We start from the raw sequence: 18,403 nt of genomic DNA, 5'->3' as shown, positions 1-18,403 counted from the left end.
AAACAGCTATAAACAGCTAGTATATTTTTTGGGATTATTTTTTAATTTTTGAAAATTTCCTAAATTTTTTAAAAAAACAAACAAAAAACATTTAAAATGGATATAATCGACGTCCACTTGCGGGCTGGCGAGTGGGCGTCACGGACGAACCAGAGCTCGCCACGTTGCCAACGCGCGTGACGAGCTGGCGCGAGATTCCTCTCCGCGGCGAGACAAGGGACGGGCTGAGGACGAGACGGGAGCCCGCATCGCTGTCTCGATGGGGTCTAGTCTCTCCGAGACGAGATTGAGCCCGCATCGAGACTCGATGCGGGTGCTCTAAGTTGCAACCGTAAGCTACCGCAGACAAAAGAACCGCATCACCCTCTCAAGCTTCTGCAACCGTCAACGCTCACCGTCGCGACGGAGAAGACAATAGACACGCGACATACCATAAACGAAACGTTCTCATCTGTCTCACCAAACATGCGATGAATTCTTAATTTCCACAAGATCGCCTTTGCTTTCTTAATGTCTGATAAAAAATCGTAGCTTTTTTCAGCTCCATGGATTGCACCGACGCAATTCTTGAAACACCAGCGGCTGCTTACGAGCTGCTTCTCAAATCGGTTGTCGCGATACCCTTGTCGCATTATTTGGCGGCGGCCCTTTTCTGTTTCACTGTCGTCTTGTACAATTTCTTGGAATTCCATTTTCTTCAGGATCTTCTCACTGGATTTCGCGGGGGCCCTATTTTCTTGACGTACAATGCAAGCTCGGAGATTTATCACGGAATTGTTTCCAAGTGCCGGACGCTTCATGGGAGGTAGGGTCGAAGAAAATTGTAAAGTGACGTTTGAGAGCCTTAAACTGCGTGAAATTAGGTGTTGTCAAAATCTGGTTTCTCTCTGCGTGTGTTCTGATTTGCAAGGGCAAATTGAGTAATCAAGAATGCATTACTCTTGCATAATTGTTTTAGGATATAGTACTCCATATGGTCTGACATGTACATTAGTGACATTTGAGCCTATGGTCATGGTATTGGTGATTATTGGTTGCCTAAAAATCTTCTTCCTTTGTTTATATTTAGGTTGTTTAAATTTTTGATTCAGCAGTTTGTGCTAAAATGGATAAACAGGTACTTGGTTACACCTTGGCTCTCAAGTCCACATTTCCAAACTTCTTTCCTGAACTTCTTTGGGAGGCCTCCGGTGTTCACCTATAGAAGGTGAGGTTCCTGCAATGCTAGTTGTATAATGCTTTCAGTCACTCCCTTTTGTTAGTTTATGCAAAGTGACTGACTATGCAGTGAAGGGAGATTATGTCATGGGCAAAGTATTATATAATTGATCGGGGGAATAATGATTTATTGAGCTAAATTGAACAATTTGAGCAGTCCATTTCGCACCATTTTCGTTACTTGCTGAAAATACACAGCTGTGAAATCATCTGTTCCTTCTTCGAATATTAACATACTTTTATCAGAATTTGCAGCAATAGAATTGGGGATGTTTGGTTGACATTATTGTTGTTAGATGCATTACTTTTATCCATCTGATTTGTCTCTGTACCTTCAGGCAGATGTTTCATGCATCTGATGGTGGGACTTTTGCTCTGGATTGGCTGTTGCACTCTGATGGTAAAGAAATCATCCCGAAGTGATTAAGTGAAATTGGCTGAGGCACATAGCAAATACATGGCACACACAATAGTTTGCTGTAAGAATGTTATGATAAATTTTGTTGACATCCAAAAACCCCAAACGGCATATAAAACTTTTATATGCATAGCAATGTTCCATGTTCAGTTAATATGTCCTCCAGCATTAGACTTTTATTTATTCGAAAACTATTTGGTGTTGTGAAGTTTCAGATTTTAGTGAATACTCCCTCCGTCCCACAATAGGCGTCACATTAGGTGGAGGCACGGGTTTTAAGAAATGTAAAGAATAGTAGGTTGGAAAAGTTAGTGGAATATGTGACCCACTTTTTTATATTGGTTTTATAATAAAATGTGAGTGAGGTGAGTTAGGGAAATGTGGGACCTACTTATCATTTATGGTAAAAGTGAAATATGACTCTTATTGTTGGACGGACCGAAATGGCAAAATGTGACTCTTATTGTGGGACGGAGGGAGTAATTAGTTACTTCTACAGAAACTAATAACTAAATCCTGCACTCTGTGGACCCTTTTCATGACATTTTTTTTTCTCAAAAACATAATCTTGTGAGCGCATAAAATGCAAATTTCTTTTCTTGGAAGGTTGTAAAGCTATTAGCTTCCTTGTATGTTTTGGATAAATGTCTTGTTCCTTCATTTTGGCTGCTGAATTCTGTTTGTCCCTTTTGATTTTTACCTTGCTTATATTCGTGGCAGTTTCTGGAGTATCTGTTCAAAATGATAATGACCTTGCAAAGCATGATGCGACTCCTATTGTTATTATGATTCCTGGACTGACAAGTGATTCAAATTCTCCGGTAACCCCCTTGTTACCGCAATTTAGAATAGTGGTGCATCCTATTGGACGTACCATTTGCTTTTATTGTAATATAAAATTATGTATTTGAAATATTGCCCTTTTCTCTTTATTTCTTATATGTGAGTATGATTCTAAAAGAAATGTGAGTTGGACCATAATAAACGGAAAAAAGAAATGTATCGCATAGACATACCATGCATGTTTTTGGTTAACTTTTGTAGTGTTCGGTAATTTGCCTCAACATTTTTGTCAAGCATGAGTTTATTCTATAGAAGTTCAAGATGGTGATATCTTAAGGTTAAATCGAGCTTTAGTTTGTCCATTGCACTGTGGACATACTATGCATTTTTTATATCTTTTGATCTCATATTCTCATCCATGCTGAAAACCAGTTGCCTACCAGGTAGCTATCGATACAGTGGTATATTATTAATTTGTTATTTGTCTAATTAGCTTCTGCTCTATGGCTGCAGTACATGAAACATCTCGTCTTTGGTACTGCCAAAAATGGATGGAATGTGGTTGTCAGCAATCATCGAGGACTGGGTGGTGTCTCAGTTACAGTAAGCACTAAAGATGAAAGATTTGTCCAAAAATAAGCTGAAGAATGACTTGTCATTATTACTCAAGAATTTGTTTTGTTATGCGATACCATGTTTAAATCTAGACATGAGCACATGTGATATGCTAGATATCTTAGTAAATCCATGAGAACTGGTCATGTTAGTGAATCCATCACCAATATATTGATATTAACTCATCATTTATGCAGACTGATTGCTTTTACAATGCTGGATGGACTGCAGATGTGCGTGAAGTTATTAACTACTTACATAAAGAGTATTCTGCGGCTCCATTGTTTGTAGTGGGAACAAGTATCGGTGCAAACATTCTGGTAGAGTTCTGCTTATGTCTTCATGCTTACAAGGGAATGCCAATGTTGATCTGATATGCCCTTTTTAAACTGTTAGGTAAAATATCTTGGAGAGGACGGAGAAAATGTTCCAATTGTAGGTGCTGCAGCAGTTTGCTCTCCTTGGGATCTCTTGGTCAGTTGATGTGAACTACATATATTTGAATAAAAAATGTACAACCTGTTAATTAATGACTATAAGTCTCTGCTTGAGAGTACTCTGATTGGACCTTTTCTTGTGATTTTATGGGAAAACTGTATCAAGTTATATAAAGCTTTTGAACACAGCTTTAATTTCTAAAATGTGTTAAAAGTAGATGTTATATTCTAACAGACTCTTTTCCTGGTGTTATGATTTTGTTTTAGTTATTTAGTTTCATATCAAATTTGTGTTCCCGTTTCCAAATTCCCAGATTGGTTCCAGGTTTATATCTCGAAGGCTTATTCAAAAGTTATATGACAGAGCTCTTACTATTGGTCTTCAAGGCTATGCACAGCTGTATGTTGCACTGCCTTCTTATACAATTCTCTACAAATTTAGGCAATTGAAACATTTGGCAATGCTAAAGACTGCTGGACTTGAAAATTTCTTTAAATTGAATAGTTTCCATATTCTTAAATCTATTTTTTTCTGTCATGTTTATTTTTTTTCTTCATATGCATTGATTGTTATGCGTCTTACTAACTAAACTATGTTTGCTTGCACGATGCAGACATGAAACTCGCTATACTCGCCTTGCTAATTGGGAGGGTATAGTAAAGGTTAGTCTTCTACATTTGTAACATGCTATTTCGGGCCTCTCCTGTATCTGATTCTTGCATAGCTTGCTTGTGAAGTATGTCGACTGTGAGATCTTCTTTCTGAATTCTATGCTTATCATGGACGCTTGTCTTAGTATCGGTCAGCATTGAACACCCAAGTGACCTATTTTCAGGTCCTTTGTTCGATTAGATCTCTCATTGTTTATCTGCATGAATAGTTTTAGGGGTTGTAGTTTCCTGTACAAGTTATACGGCTTCATGCACCTCAGCATTTGTCATTTCTTTAAATATCTTACCAAAATAAGTAATTATATCGATCTCAAACTTGTATCGTGGTGAAGGTTAATTAGTTTCAAACATTTTCTCGCTGAAGTAATTCAGTGTCACGGTAGTATCTTCATTCGCTGATGGTACCTATATTATCTGTAGTCACGTACTGTTCGGGATTTTGATACACATGCCACCTGCCTTGTTGGGGAATACGAGGTACCTCTTGTTCTACACTTCTGAATATTCCCTAAGCTTTTCAAATTAACTTCGTTCTTACAAAGTCAGTATAAAAATTACCTCACTGACTATTGAAGCTTACTTTTATTTTTGCTTAAGACTGTGGATACATACTATAGACGCTGTAGTAGTACTGCTTTTATTGGACGAGTTTCTGTTCCATTGCTCTGCATAAGTGCATTGGATGATCCAGTCTGCACCCGAGAAGCCATTCCTTGGGATGAATGCAGGTAAAGTAGCGTACATTTTCCCATGAAGTGCCAACTTCCTTTCTACCTTTAGAGTTGACCTGATATAGTGCTAAGATGTTTTCTCATGGCAGAGCAAATAAAAACATAGTCTTAGCTACAAGTCTACGTGGTGGACATCTCGCGTTTTTTGAAGGCATAACTGGATCTCGACTATGGTACTTCATTCTCTTCATTCAAACAATTTATTTTCTGGTCAAGTTCTTTATAGCTTCTTAATTACTGCATATACTAATCGAAGGTAATCATAAAATAGCTACGAAAAAGTTATTCATTTTTGCAGTGTTTTGCCCAAAACATCATATGATACAATGCTGCCTCGATGCATTTCATTGTAGCCATTATTTGACAAAACTTCCTCCTTTTCTTGAACAATTAGATCTTTCATCTTTGATGGGTCACTGTGCTTGATTTAGTATGCAATGGACCTCACAAATATAATGATGTTTAACATCCCTATGTTTCCAAATCTAACAATATTTAGGGTTTAGTGAAAATCTAACACTCGGATGTAAATGACAATATTTCCGTTATTCTATCCGTTCAATGTAAAATGTATACTATTAATTATTCTCCACTCAGATGTGCAATAGAATCTAGGATCTTTGTTTTGTAATAGTTACACTTATTCTTCTTCTTTTCAGGTGGGTGAGAGCAGTTAATGAATTTCTTGGAGTTCTACTCACGAGTCCATACATGCACAAACAGAACAAGGTGCACGATTTTTTCGTTACCTCGTGTCCTGTCCATCTAATAGCTCTCTTGGTATTTACTTTGGGTGATATTTTTGATATATGAAACAGTATAGGCTAATCCACCATGTTTCGAAGCATTTGCTAAAATTTAGAGCTTGTTTGGCCGTCTGATCTTTTAAATACAAAACATCAATCTTATGATGTGATTAATCCCCCTAATATGTTCTCGTTATCAGGCAGAAAGTGTACGGCCTCATTCTCCTGCTATGCAAACTTCCATCGATCAAGGTCCCTATCTCAACATAGCTGATGGAATGGTGGCTGCAATGGGGAACGAGCACACAGATGGCGAGGAGACATCTGAAGGTCACAATCAGACTGATCAAACAGTTCCAGTTACTGACAACCACGTCTTTGGTGGAAGGAAAACCCATTGTGCTACCAATGATGCTCAAACCTCCAGAGATGATGCTGGTTCAAAGGGCCAAGGGATGGTTCGAAGATGCTTGCATCAACTTTCTCGTCAAAGTAACAAATCGATCTGGCTGCTTGCTTACATAGCCATCATGTCGTCCTGGCCAGTAGTGGGAGTTGCACTCCGTTATCTCTACAGAAGGAAGGTGATGAAAGGCTTACCGGGAAGTGGACTGAAATGATCGGACACAGCTGTTGCTTCGTCGTCCGTAACAAGTAAATTGTGATCTCCCTTGAAAACTCTCTTTGAAGTATGAAACATGTGCTCTTTATAGCAATTTAGCAATAAGTTAATTGGGAATAGCAGATAATGTTCTATCATCTATCTTATCAATCATGAAAGTAAACACTTTCTCAATGAAGAATGTTTTTATGTGTATCTAATAGTGCTGTTGGTAACAAAATATGTACTGATGAAACGAACATGCTAAATAAATTTACAAGAAAGTAAAGAATTTCATTTCATACACCTAAACACCAAGAAGATGCTGTGATCAAAATTCTATCTTGCCATCCTAGAGAGATAGCTTTGCCATTCTCTCTCTCAAAAACTCTAAAACCACCATTCTCTCCATCAAACTTGATTGGGCAACAATGGCTTCTGGTTTTCAGCAGCAACTTTGCCTGCATCACAGCTCTGCAGCTCTGCTCAACTCCCACAAAGCCCCTTCTCTCCATCCTCCCACTCCATGTCTCCATCTTCTCAAACATCGGACAGCTCCTGTTGTTGTCTCTATCATAGTTTATCGCACTCCTAATCTCCTTCCCAAGATGATCCCTCTCAATGCTCAGCCTCTCATCACTCTCTAATGGAAGGCAGTCATCCAATGAATCAAAAATCGCTGCAAATTGATGCAAAGACTCCATGAATCTAGGTAAGAACTTGTTGCTGCTGCATGTGCCTTCTTGCTCGACTAGAACGACAATCGAGGGCTTAAGAGAGTAGACAAAGCTTAGAGTTTCTGAGATTTTGGAGAGAGTTTTGAGTGAAGTGAGATGGAATACTAAGTTGATAGCAACTGTCTCATCCTTCCTCTTCTCCATCTTCACATTCTTGGATCCTCTAACAAGGCGATGGAACTCGAAAACGAGGTTGGGGAAGCCCTTTGCGAAGCTCACCAATCTTGATTCAGTTTCTTGGAACTCTTCCACATTCTCACCGAAGGCAGTGATCTTTAAAGAAATCTTGTTTGTGGGAGTGGCGTTTTCTGATAGGGACTGCATGAGGGAGGGCCATTGGAAGCCGTAGGAGACGTCGAAATCGATCACGTGAAGAGCCTTACTGCCCTCTCTCTCGAAGGCTTCGATGATGGCTTGATTGGCTGTGAAGTGAGCAAATTGGTAGAATGGTGAGGCCTTGTAAAGAGATATGAAAGCCGATAACTCCATCTCGGGTGAGGGCCCCTTCATGATGGCATCGTAGAAGGGCGATTTTCGGGTGAGGAGATGGGCTAGGAGGGTGTCGGTGAAGTAGGTTGCAACTCGTTGGACGGAGTTGCCTCTCAAGGAGACAGAATGGTAGAGTTGGGAGAGGTTTTCGAGGGCCGAGGTCGTGTCGTTTTCATTCACGGAGGCAGCAGCGATGAAGAGGGAATGGATCAAATGGAGGCTTTCACCTTCATTTGATCTCTTGTTGTGATCCATCTTTAGCATTGTCTCCCTTGTTTGGAGGAGGGAGATGATCTTGCCCTCCTCCGGGATTTCATGCGTCGGGCTTGAGTAGTTTGATATATCTTCCGTGGTTTGGGTTCTTTTCATCTTTCTCTCGCCGTCGTGGTTCGGAGCTATGGAGAGTTTGAGGGTCAAGAAGTCCTCTTGGTCTATGATTTCCATAGAGAAGTTGATTGTTAGAGGAGGGTACAAAAGTAGAAGAGGGAGATAGATTTCATGGGAGAATAGAGACAAGATGATAAAAATGAGATAGAAAACGAAAACAAGCCTTGAATAGTTCGTATAGTGATGGAGATAGAAAAGGTATCTTTTTAAGGTCAAGATTTGGATTGCATTTTTTATTTTGTTTTATTTTTTCGTTGTTTGAACGCTACGAAAAGGGTGTTTGTAGTGTGCAGTGGAGAATATATGTAATTTGGAGCATCTAAAATATACCAACCGTCGGCATAGAGACTTTTGTCGAATTTGAATAAAATCTCATGTTCCAACTTCTATATTCTTCTATTTAAAATCCTTTAAACGGTTATATCACATATAACGATAATGATAATGAAAATGTATATATTTAAAGTGGATGATTTAAAAAAGTTAAATAACTCACCATCATCAAAATGATAGTATATTTAAACATATAGAATCAGTGAGTATTTATCACTCATATAGTTGTCTTTAGAGTTGAAAGGAATTTTTATTTTAGTTGCAGAATATTAGTAGAGTAAAAGATCCGAACTGTCCTTTTAAATATAAACTAGAATAGCTCGTGATCCACCACAATGTTAGAAAATCAATATTCTTGTTTGAGCAATCGAAAGAATCACAACTTTGGAAGTTAATGTTTCGAATTATTTATTTGGATTTATATTACTATATTTCTGGCATGTTTCATGTCTAAATTTAATTTGAGTCAATTAAGCCATTGAGATAATATACACTATCTTAATTACTAGTACAATCAGTTCCAACACTCATATGTAATTAATAAATCCTAGCTAATTTGAACGACGACTGATGAATTGCTCGTTTGATTACTTTAACACTTATTTCAAATTTCAAGAAATAAATGTTCTAGAATCATCAAAAGAATATACATGTTGAATATTCCTTCATCTATAACTGCCGTTTGAACGAAGCAATGCACATGTACTTATATAACCTTCAAATTAAATGTGAACACAGCTCGTGTCTTAGATTACAACGTTATTAACAGGTGAACATATACACATATATACTTCGAAAATTTTTGGAAAATTCATGCGTGTTGTTTTGTATTGACATTTAGGTGAGCTGGTGGTTGTTTAGTGTAAAATAAAATAAAAATACAAAACATACAGACAATATTCGATATGATAATTAGAATTCATAATTATGCTAATTCATGAATCTAAGAGTGTTTAAACTTTAAATGGAAACATAATAAAAACAAAAATATCATACAAAAAATAAAGCACAACATGCAACACACTATTAGGGAAGCGATTGTTCATCACCTAATAAACTTAAGACTTGAGACACACTATTTTGTCGCTGAACATGGAAGCGATATACATAAGACTAAACATTGCCACTACTTGATTGTTCTCGAGTCTCAAAGAAGAGTCTTACAGTCGAGTAGGCTCAGCCATTGCACCGTATCCATAGTCTCCACAGGCCAGCCTCTTCTTCACCGGGGGAATTAGAGAGATCCCAAGATCATCGATCCCCATGAGATGACGTTCGGTGAAAGGGTTGTTCCACATGAGGCTGTTCATGGCTGGCGCTACGAACATTGGCTTACTGTAGTCCCATGCCCGGACAATGCAGGTCAACAAGCTATCACATAAACCTCCAGCAATCTATTTAAGACAAAAGTTAAACACATTCCAAAACAATCTATTTAAGACAAAAGCTTAGTCAAATCAATTTTTACTATATTATAAGAAGACCTTTGAGCTGAATTGCAAATACGGCCCAAACCTATATTCCCAGGTTAGAAATTTTACGTGGTACTGTGGAAGGTCTGAAACTTATGTGGATTTTACGTTTGTAACTTTGTACATATGATCCTTGCACATGGAAGTAGCCTGTGATTTATCAGTGAAAAATGCTGCAGATATATAGCATTTTAAAAGTAGTAATGGACGGTAAGGTTAACAAATAAATACGAACAGCCATCATCGCAGCTTATTTTTACCTAGGCAAGTGTATTAGCAGACAAAGGTGCAATGACCATTATATCAGCCCATTTACGCAACTCAATGTGGAGCACATTATCACCTATCTTTTTCCAACTCGACCATTCATCCTCATCAGCGTAAAGTACTACATCCTTGGGAAGAGCAACCCTGTCTACGAAATGAAGCGATGCCTGGGTAGCAACAGCTTTCACTTCTGCCCACTCGGAGAAGCAATGACAAAGATTAGCAAATTTAATTGCAGCAACACTGCCACTGGCAGCAAGCAGGATGTGAGGTCTCCTCACAGCACTATTTACTTGATACAAACCCATGTCCATACAGAGGTTCTACATGTTCCATAGCCTGTTCGGTAACAACAATGTTAACAAGACGTGGCTTCTATTAGAACTAGGCAGAAAAAGATCTAGTCACTACTACAACTAGAAACGATTTCCAATGATGTATTCAGACATTTATCAGCTGAATAAGGTGAGACATTGGGTGGCAGCCGCCATTTCAGGCACTCGTACCATATAGGAAGAAAAAACAGTAAGATGGTAAACATTGTTCAGTACATTCTACCTTAGCAAAGTCATGATTCACGAACACCATTTATTCTCTGATAAAATGACTAACTCAATACATTGAATAAACAGAGCATAAAAAAATTATCATAAATTTAGTGCTGGTTTTATTATCTGCACTAACAAGGGTCATTTTAACAAGCAGGTAATGGGTGACCAGTTCATAACTTCTTATTCTAAAATGCTACAAACATTCAAACAATTAGCAGCCAAGCTTGCATTATCTCCTTACAAATGAGAAGTGATTTACCAATTTGCCTAGGTTAAATTTCCACAGTGTGGCAAAGGGGCAATGGATCACAATGTCAAACTTCCAAAATAACAATTCAAGCAAGAAAAACTAGGTCAAACATGCGATTAGAGAAATCAACAAAAACTGAAAATTGTAACTGATATTCAGTCTATCCGAGCTACCCAAACCACAGAAGAAGCAAATTAACCGTCAATTCACCAAACATTTATAGAAATGCATACGGCGCCAGCTACAAGAATCAGAAATATTGAAATTTCAAACGACAAACTACCCAACAGTTCCAAAAAAATCATCTGAAGAAAACGCAAACAATTTTAGCACCCAAAAAAGGAAAAAAAACGTGCAAGGGAAATCAAGAATAAGTTAAGTAGCCAAATAAAACGGTTAAAAAATTAATTAAAAACGAGATTAACTGCGAAAACTCACAGATGAAAGTCTGAAACTGAAGTATTGGAGCGCACAAGTGGGAAACTGTACTAATATTCAAAATAAGATTAAGGAGATAGTAAAGCATAAGTCCCCAAATAAATGCTTTAGCCATGGCTTCATGTTAATTTTATTTAATAATTAAAAATTAATAGTACCAACTTAAATTTGAAACACACATTCTTATGGTTAATTATAGAAGATATGAGCCCGATAAAAAAAATGCGCTCAGGATCGCCTACTCCACTAATTCAATCCATTCCTATTCCACACTCATAATAAAATAAAATAAAATAAAATAAAATAAAATAATACTTTATTCTTTTTCAACAAAATAAAATAAAATAAAATAAAATAAAATAATACTTTATTCTTTTTCAACAAACACATAAAACAATATTGGATGCAATTAGTGCCGTCCAAAAAAAATAGTCATCTTTCTTAGTGGAGGGAGTATTTTTTTTCAGCAAAAAGCACTGTGCAAAATTGAGTACACCGAACTATGTTTAGAAACAACTGGCAATAATTTGACAATTTGTATACTCACAGAGTTTCATTGGAAGCATCAATATTACAAAACTCATTTTAAATGACTAGTCAATTAGATAATTCATTCGGTGTATAAATCTCATACCACAAAATGAACAACTTAATTATATATTCACACTTGCTTGTGCCCACTCCACACCGAATTGACTATAATTCTATATTCTCTGAATATTGACCACTTTCATACAAACCATATCCATATTATATATAGTGTCCCAAGGATTTAAACTTTTGCAAGCACACAGATAAAGAACTTTTATCAAAACAAACAACGAATTTAAAGTTATACTCATTTTGTCCCAAAGCATGTCACATTTTCCTTTCTAATTTATCCCAAAAAATATCATATTTCCATTTTGGGAAAAATTATTCCTCACATTAATAAATACTTTATATTTATTATTTTCTCTCTCCGCTTAACACACAAAACAACATTTTCTAAAATTTTGTGTCATAATCCAAGTGTTGACATATATTATGAGATCGATAGAGTATCAATATAGTACTTCATCCGTCTCATTCAAAATGTTCACATTTTTCTTTTTAATTTGTCACACTTAATCTTCATTTTATAATATTTAAAAATAAATTTATTTCTTTTCTCTTATTAAAGTATTCAATATTTTTTTTCATATTCAAACAATTCCACATAATAGATAAAGAGAGAGAGCTGCAAGTTCATCAGTTATCTCAAATCTGAACACAGAAATCAATCATTGTTCAAAATACAAACCAACTTGCTCTTTGTTTTGTTTGTGTATTAATTTTAGACTTCACCAACTACTATTCCATATCTATAAATATCATAAACACACACACCCCAATACACCATTAACATAAACCACACCATCTATGGAGTCTTCCCTATTCCACATTGCTATTTTAGTATTCATATCAAACACCTTTTCCCTCACATCCTCCCAATCACTCTCCAATCTCACCACTGATCAACTATCTCTCATTGCCTTCAAAAACTCCATCACCTCTTCCACCTTCCTCAACAACTGGTCCACAAAAACACCTACTTGTGAATGGAATGGTGTCTCCTGCAGCCCAAAACACCACCGCGTCACCGCCCTAAACCTCCCCGGCCTCGGCCTCCGCGGAACCATCGCTCCACATCTCGGAAACCTAACGTTCCTCCGAGTTTTAAACATCCCCTCAAACAATTTCGGGGGCGTCTTACCAACTGAGCTGTCCAACCTGCGACGCCTGCAGGAGATAAACCTCGCGGCCAACAACTTCACCGGAGATATTCCGCCGTGGCTCGGAGCCTTATCCGAGCTCCGCCACATGAATCTCTCGGAAAACATGTTCTCCGGCGGAATCCCTGCTTCTTTATTCAATAGCTCGAGGCTTCAGAGTCTGAATCTGAGCTTCAATGCTCTTGATGGAAACATCCCTGTTGAGATTGGTGGCCTTTCTTCACTTGAAAGAGTTAGTGTGCTAGGAAATCAGCTGTGGGGATCCATACCATATTCTCTCTTTAATATTTCTTCGTTGATGGTCGTCAATTTTGGAGAAAATAGGCTGTCGGGAAAGCTCCCAGACAATATTTGCAGTGGTACTTCAAGATTGAGAAGATTCACTGTGTATGAGAACCAACTTGACGGGGAGATTCCAAGAAATATAGGGAAATGCAGAGAGCTTGAGCTACTGCAACTGCAAAGGAATAATTTCAAAGGCGAAATCCCGAGTGAAATTGGGAGTTTGAGTATGCTAAGGGGGCTGTATCTATGGGAAAATCAATTCCAAGGTATCACTTCTAAATTAATTACTACGTAATTAAGAGTGCGATATTTTTTATTCAAGAATAATGGAAACCTGTATTTTGAGTATGCTAATTAATTTTAATTATGTAATTATTGATGTTGATAATATTTTTTTTTCTAAGAAGAATATGGAATAAAATAGTTAAAATCTCTAAAATATTAGACCGTTTAATTTTTTATCACTTGATTAAATTTTAAATGTAAATCCATATGATTTGGTAATTTGCTCTATTTCAGGCAGAATACCAAAGCAAGTTGGGAACCTCTCTTCTCTGACGGTGCTGAATCTGGAAAATAATCATTTGATAGGTATGGTATGTACTCTCTGGGGTGTTCGCTTTGCAAGATTGTATCCGAGATTAAATTTGTAGTGTGTTTGGTTCATGAGATTCAACCCAACAACTCAATCCTAGATGAATAACCCTATGACTAAAATAATCTCACAACTCAATTTAGATTTTATCTTGAAAACCTAACACCTCCTCTAAATTGAAAAATCCAATGCATTTTTTACTATTTTTTATACTAGGTAATAGCCACATCTCAGTGTCACTGTCAACTGTCAAAACATAGTAGTCAACATGAAATATCCAATGCATTTTATTTAGTCAAACAAATTTTTTTTTACCAAAATTGGCAATCAAGTATTCTTCACTTTTCAGTGTCAAGACATAAAATTAGTCAACCATGGGCTTCACCGGATCACCTTTTTTGTACACTAGCTCAATTTTTCTTTGTGTTTACACTTGACACTTTGATGAATAGTTTTTCGTAAATTATTCCGATGTGACATTTTAGTTTAATTAAAAAATATAAAAATTAGAGTAATAATTTTGATAAAACTTAAATTGTTTCCATTTGTGGATGGCAGGCGAATTACCGAAAGAGCTATCCAGTTTGACATCTGTAATAGTAATCCGTGTGTTCAATAACTCCTTATCCGGCCCTATCCCACCCGCCATCTTCAACATGTCAACCTTGCAATTGCTAAGCCTTTCATACAACAAGTTTTCCGGCACTCTTCCTTCCGACATGGGGCTTACACTTCCCAATCTCTACCACCTCGCTTTACAAAACAACCGCCTCACCGGCCCCATCCCTGCCTCTATCAACAACGCTTCTCTCCTCCAAGTCTTAATCTTGCAATCAAACTCATTCTCCGGCCCCATCCCTACTTTGGCTAACCTAAACCTTTTATCCATGTTTGTCCTCAGCGACAACAACTTGACCTCAACTCATGATATGGACTTTCTCACTTCACTAACCAATTCTCAATATATCAACATTATTGAAATATCAAATAATCCATTAAGAGCTGTTCTTCCTAATTCCGTTGGGAATTTGTCACAATCTCTTGAGCTTTTCCATGCGTATGGAACTGGTATTAGAGGTGTCATTCCTTCCCAGATCGGAAACTTGATCAATTTGACGGCCTTAAGCTTGGGAGACAATCAGTTAAATGGATCAATTCCTTCAACAATAGGAAATTTGAAGAAACTCGGGAGATTACTCCTTGCTGACAATCAATTGCAAGGATCTATTCCCATTGATCTTTGCATGATGAGTAGTTTGGCGGAGGTGTTAGTGAGCAACAACGAGCTGAAAGGTCCAATACCGGAATGTTTCGGTGAAATGCAATCGCTAAGAAAGATTGATTTTGGATCAAACAAGTTGAATTTTACCATACCTTCCAATTTCTGGGATCTCAAAGACCTAGTTGATCTCAACTTGTCCTCGAACTATTTGAGCGGTCAGATTTCACCTAATATCGGAAATCTGAAGGTGATCAACCAAATAGATTTATCCTTAAATCTATTTTCCGGTGATATTCCCAGCTCGATTGATGGTTGCCAATCATTAGCAGCCCTAACTTTGTCAAACAATAACTTTGGAGGATCCATTCCTCAGTCGTTGGGAAATATGAAAGGCTTGACAACATTGGATTTATCTAATAACAGTTTTTCTGGATTGATACCCAAATCTTTACAAGATCTCAGATTCTTGGAGCATTTCAATGTATCTTACAACAAATTGGAAGGGGAAATTCCAAGCACGAACCATTTTGCTAACTTTACTCCTCTATCGTTTGTTCACAACTCTGCTCTTTGCGGAGCAGCAAGATTTGAAGTGCCGCGTTGTGTAGAAGTTGAAGGAGGATCAAAATCGAAGAGTGTTGCTCGACTAATGAAGTACATTTTGCCTCCTCTAGTTTCAGCTATCGTCGTAGTGGTCGTTGTAGTGTTACTCATAAGACGATGGAAGCATTTTAAAGTAGCAATTCCAGTGGACACTTCATTAGGTAATCCTTGGAGAAAAATCTCGTACATTGAACTCTCACGAGCAACAGATTCCTTTAGCGAGACGAATATGCTTGGGAGAGGAAGCTTTGGTTCTGTATTTAGAGGGGTGTTTAAAGATGGACTGAGTTTTGCTGTGAAGGTGTTCAATTTAGAATTGGAAGGCGGTAGCAAGAGCTTCGAAGTTGAAAGTAGAATATTGAGCAATATTCGACACAGGAACTTAGTTCGAGTAATTGGTTGTTGTACCAATATGGAATTCAAAGGGTTGATTCTTGAATTCATGCCGAATGGAAGCTTGGAGAAATGGTTATACTCGGACAACTATTGTGTAGATATTCCACAGTTGTTGAATATCTCGATAGATGTTGCGTTAGCTCTGGAGTATCTTCATCATGGCTATACATTCCCGGTTGTGCATTGTGATATAAAGCCAAGCAATGTGTTGGTCGATGAGAACATGGGTGCTCGTGTTGCTGATTTTGGTATTTCAAAGCTTTTTGAGGAAGGGGAGGCTATGGTTCAAACTAAAACCTTGGCTACTATTGGTTATGCAGCACCAGGTGATGGTTTGAAATTTTTTAACATTTTCACTTTTTTGGTCTATATGTTTGTAGGTATTCTCATATGAATTGGTTATTTGATGATAATTAGAGTATGGATCGGAAGGGAAAGTGTCGACAAGTGCTGATGTATATAGTTTTGGAATGATGTTATTGGAGATGTTTACTAGAAGGAAGCCGACGGATGATATGTTTGATGGGGAAGTGAGCTTGAAGGAATGGGTGAGTGAAGCATTAGAAGCGAATGCAATCGATCAAGTGTTGGCCTATGGTATTCTTTCAGAAGAAGATGGCCATTTCATTGCAAAAAAGGAACACGTGACATCTATTTTTGAATTAGCAATCAAATGTTTAGCTATTTTACCTCATGAAAGAATGGATATGATTCAAGTGGTAGCCACTTTGAAAAAATTAAAAGCCAAAGTGGTGGCTGGCCAAACCCAAAGGGGCAGACAACATGTCATTACTATTACTTGAGATCATAACTTATTGTATTGAACCAAGAATAAACACTTAATTTCTTTCTCTAGCCGTTACTCTTTGACTTTAGTCGATTGTGGAAAAGTAGGGAGTATATCAAATAAAAGCCAAAGGGGCAGACAGACTATTACTTTAAGAATAATAATTCAATTTGGAAATTATACTCTTTGACCTTAGTCCATTGTGGAAAAGTATATCAAATATTAATTTAGTGGTTTGGTTTGATAAAACAGGTAGCATACCAAAGGAACTTGGAAACCTCACTTCCCTCAAAATTTTACAACTTGGTGCAAATCACTTGACAGGTATTGTTAATATGTTCAGATCTTTGTTATCCTAAAAGTCAAGAAATTATTCCGACAAATTTGACTGATGAATCTTTCAACTGTGACAGCCAAAATACCACAAGAGCTTTCTCATTTGCCATCCCTTAGTAACCTCATTCTTACAGATAATTTGTTATTTGGCACTATCCCACCTGGCTTCTTCAACATATCAACCTTGCAACAATTAGACCTTTCATACAATGAGTTTTCTGGTACTCTTCCTTCGAACATCGGCCTCACACTCTTCAATCTTCCACAACTAGCTTTACAAAATAACAGTCTCAGCGGCCGTATTCCAACCTCTATCAACAATGCTTCTCAGCTCACTTACTTGAACTTGCAAGCCAATTCATTCACCGGATACATTCCAAACCTGTCTAGTTTACGCCTCTTAACTCGAATATCGCTTGCTAAAAATAATCTGACAGAAGCAAAATCCCCAACTCAAGAGCTGGAATTTCTTGACTCTTTAACTAATTCTCACTCAGTATCTCAAGTTTATTTATGTGGCTGAAAATCCACTCAGTGGTGTTCTCCCTGCTTCCATTGGGAATCTATCTCAGTCCTTGAGTTTTTTTCTGCATCTCAGACGAGTATGGGAGGTGTCATTTCTTCTGAGATTGGAAACTTGACAGGTTTGGTGACTTTGATCTTCAATGACAATCAGTTGAGTGGATCAATTCCAACAACACTAGGAAATTTGAAAGAACTTGGGAGATTAGTCCTTGCTAATAATCAGTTGGAAGGGCATATCCCGATTAGTCTTTGCCAGATGACTAGTCTCTCGGAGGTGTACTTGATAAGCAATGAGATCGAGGGCTCAATACCAGAATGTGTGGGTGAAATGCAGTCGTTAAGACGGATTGAGTTTGGATCAAACAAGTTAAATTCCAACCTACCTTCCAGTTTCTGGGATCTAAAAGACCTTGTCTTTCTAAACTTGTCCTCAAACTATTTGGGAGGTCAAATCTCACCACAGATTGAAAAATTTAAGGCCATCAACCAAATGGATTTCTCCTCTAATCTATTTTCCGGTGATATTCACAGCACAATCGAAGGTTGTGAATCGTTGGAGTATCTAACTTTGGAGGATCCATTCCTCAATCACTAGGAAACATCAAAGGCTTGTTGTTAGTGGATTTAACTAACAACAGTCTTTCTGGAGTGATACCTAAATCTTTACAAGACCTCAGATTCTTGGAATATCTTAATGTGTCTTACAACAGATTGGAAGGGGAGATTCCAAATGGAGGTGTTTTTGCTAACTTTAC

At 37.5% G+C, this 18,403-nt stretch overlaps 4 protein-coding genes and 1 pseudogene across 6 annotated transcripts; 3 read left to right on the top strand and 2 right to left on the bottom strand.

Annotated features, from left to right (window-relative positions):
- Window positions 1–329: 329 nt before the first annotated feature.
- Window positions 330–6,437, top strand: LOC121811646 (embryogenesis-associated protein EMB8-like). Its single transcript, XM_042212532.1, has 14 exons — window positions 330–805; window positions 1,118–1,207; window positions 1,557–1,618; window positions 2,357–2,457; window positions 2,933–3,022; window positions 3,232–3,354; window positions 3,431–3,508; window positions 3,786–3,871; window positions 4,086–4,134; window positions 4,564–4,620; window positions 4,741–4,871; window positions 4,964–5,047; window positions 5,534–5,603; window positions 5,821–6,437. The coding sequence occupies exons 1-14, from the start codon at window positions 546–548 to the stop codon at window positions 6,238–6,240; spliced, it is 1,701 nt and encodes a 566-aa protein (XP_042068466.1). The 5' UTR covers window positions 330–545; the 3' UTR covers window positions 6,241–6,437.
- Window positions 6,438–6,509: 72 nt separating this feature from the next.
- Window positions 6,510–7,989, bottom strand: LOC121811655 (GRAS family protein RAM1-like). The gene has a single exon (XM_042212543.1). It carries the CDS (start codon window positions 7,889–7,891, stop codon window positions 6,521–6,523), a length of 1,371 nt encoding a protein of 456 aa, XP_042068477.1. The 5' UTR covers window positions 7,892–7,989; the 3' UTR covers window positions 6,510–6,520.
- Window positions 7,990–9,066: 1,077 nt separating this feature from the next.
- Window positions 9,067–11,249, bottom strand: LOC121811637 (annotated as a pseudogene).
- A 1,295-nt stretch (window positions 11,250–12,544) lies between these two features.
- Window positions 12,545–17,254, top strand: LOC121811620 (probable LRR receptor-like serine/threonine-protein kinase At3g47570). 3 transcript variants are annotated; one of them, XM_042212503.1, is made up of 6 exons: window positions 12,545–13,450; window positions 13,704–13,775; window positions 14,338–16,326; window positions 16,418–16,548; window positions 17,040–17,111; window positions 17,201–17,254. In XM_042212503.1, exons 1-5 carry the CDS (start codon window positions 12,547–12,549, stop codon window positions 17,106–17,108), a joined length of 3,165 nt encoding a protein of 1,054 aa, XP_042068437.1. In that variant the 5' UTR covers window positions 12,545–12,546; the 3' UTR covers window positions 17,109–17,111; window positions 17,201–17,254. The 3 variants fall into 3 exon arrangements, with proteins under 3 accessions (XP_042068437.1, XP_042068431.1, XP_042068447.1); XM_042212497.1 differs by lacking the exons at window positions 17,040–17,111; window positions 17,201–17,254 and having other exon boundaries at window positions 16,418–17,031; XM_042212513.1 differs by lacking the exons at window positions 17,040–17,111; window positions 17,201–17,254 and having other exon boundaries at window positions 14,338–16,283; window positions 16,381–16,518.
- LOC121762287 (probable leucine-rich repeat receptor-like protein kinase At1g35710) lies at window positions 17,179–18,243 on the top strand. The gene is made up of 2 exons (XM_042158463.1): window positions 17,179–17,619; window positions 17,722–18,243. The coding sequence occupies exons 1-2, from the start codon at window positions 17,179–17,181 to the stop codon at window positions 18,241–18,243; spliced, it is 963 nt and encodes a 320-aa protein (XP_042014397.1).
- Window positions 18,244–18,403: the final 160 nt, after the last annotated feature.

This window comes from Salvia splendens, chromosome 1 (assembly GCF_004379255.2).
Source record: "Salvia splendens isolate huo1 chromosome 1, SspV2, whole genome shotgun sequence".
NCBI classification, from domain to species: domain Eukaryota; kingdom Viridiplantae; phylum Streptophyta; class Magnoliopsida; order Lamiales; family Lamiaceae; genus Salvia; species Salvia splendens.
The sequence above is the reverse complement of the archived record's forward strand: the minus strand, read 5'-3'. Positions and strand labels throughout refer to the sequence as shown.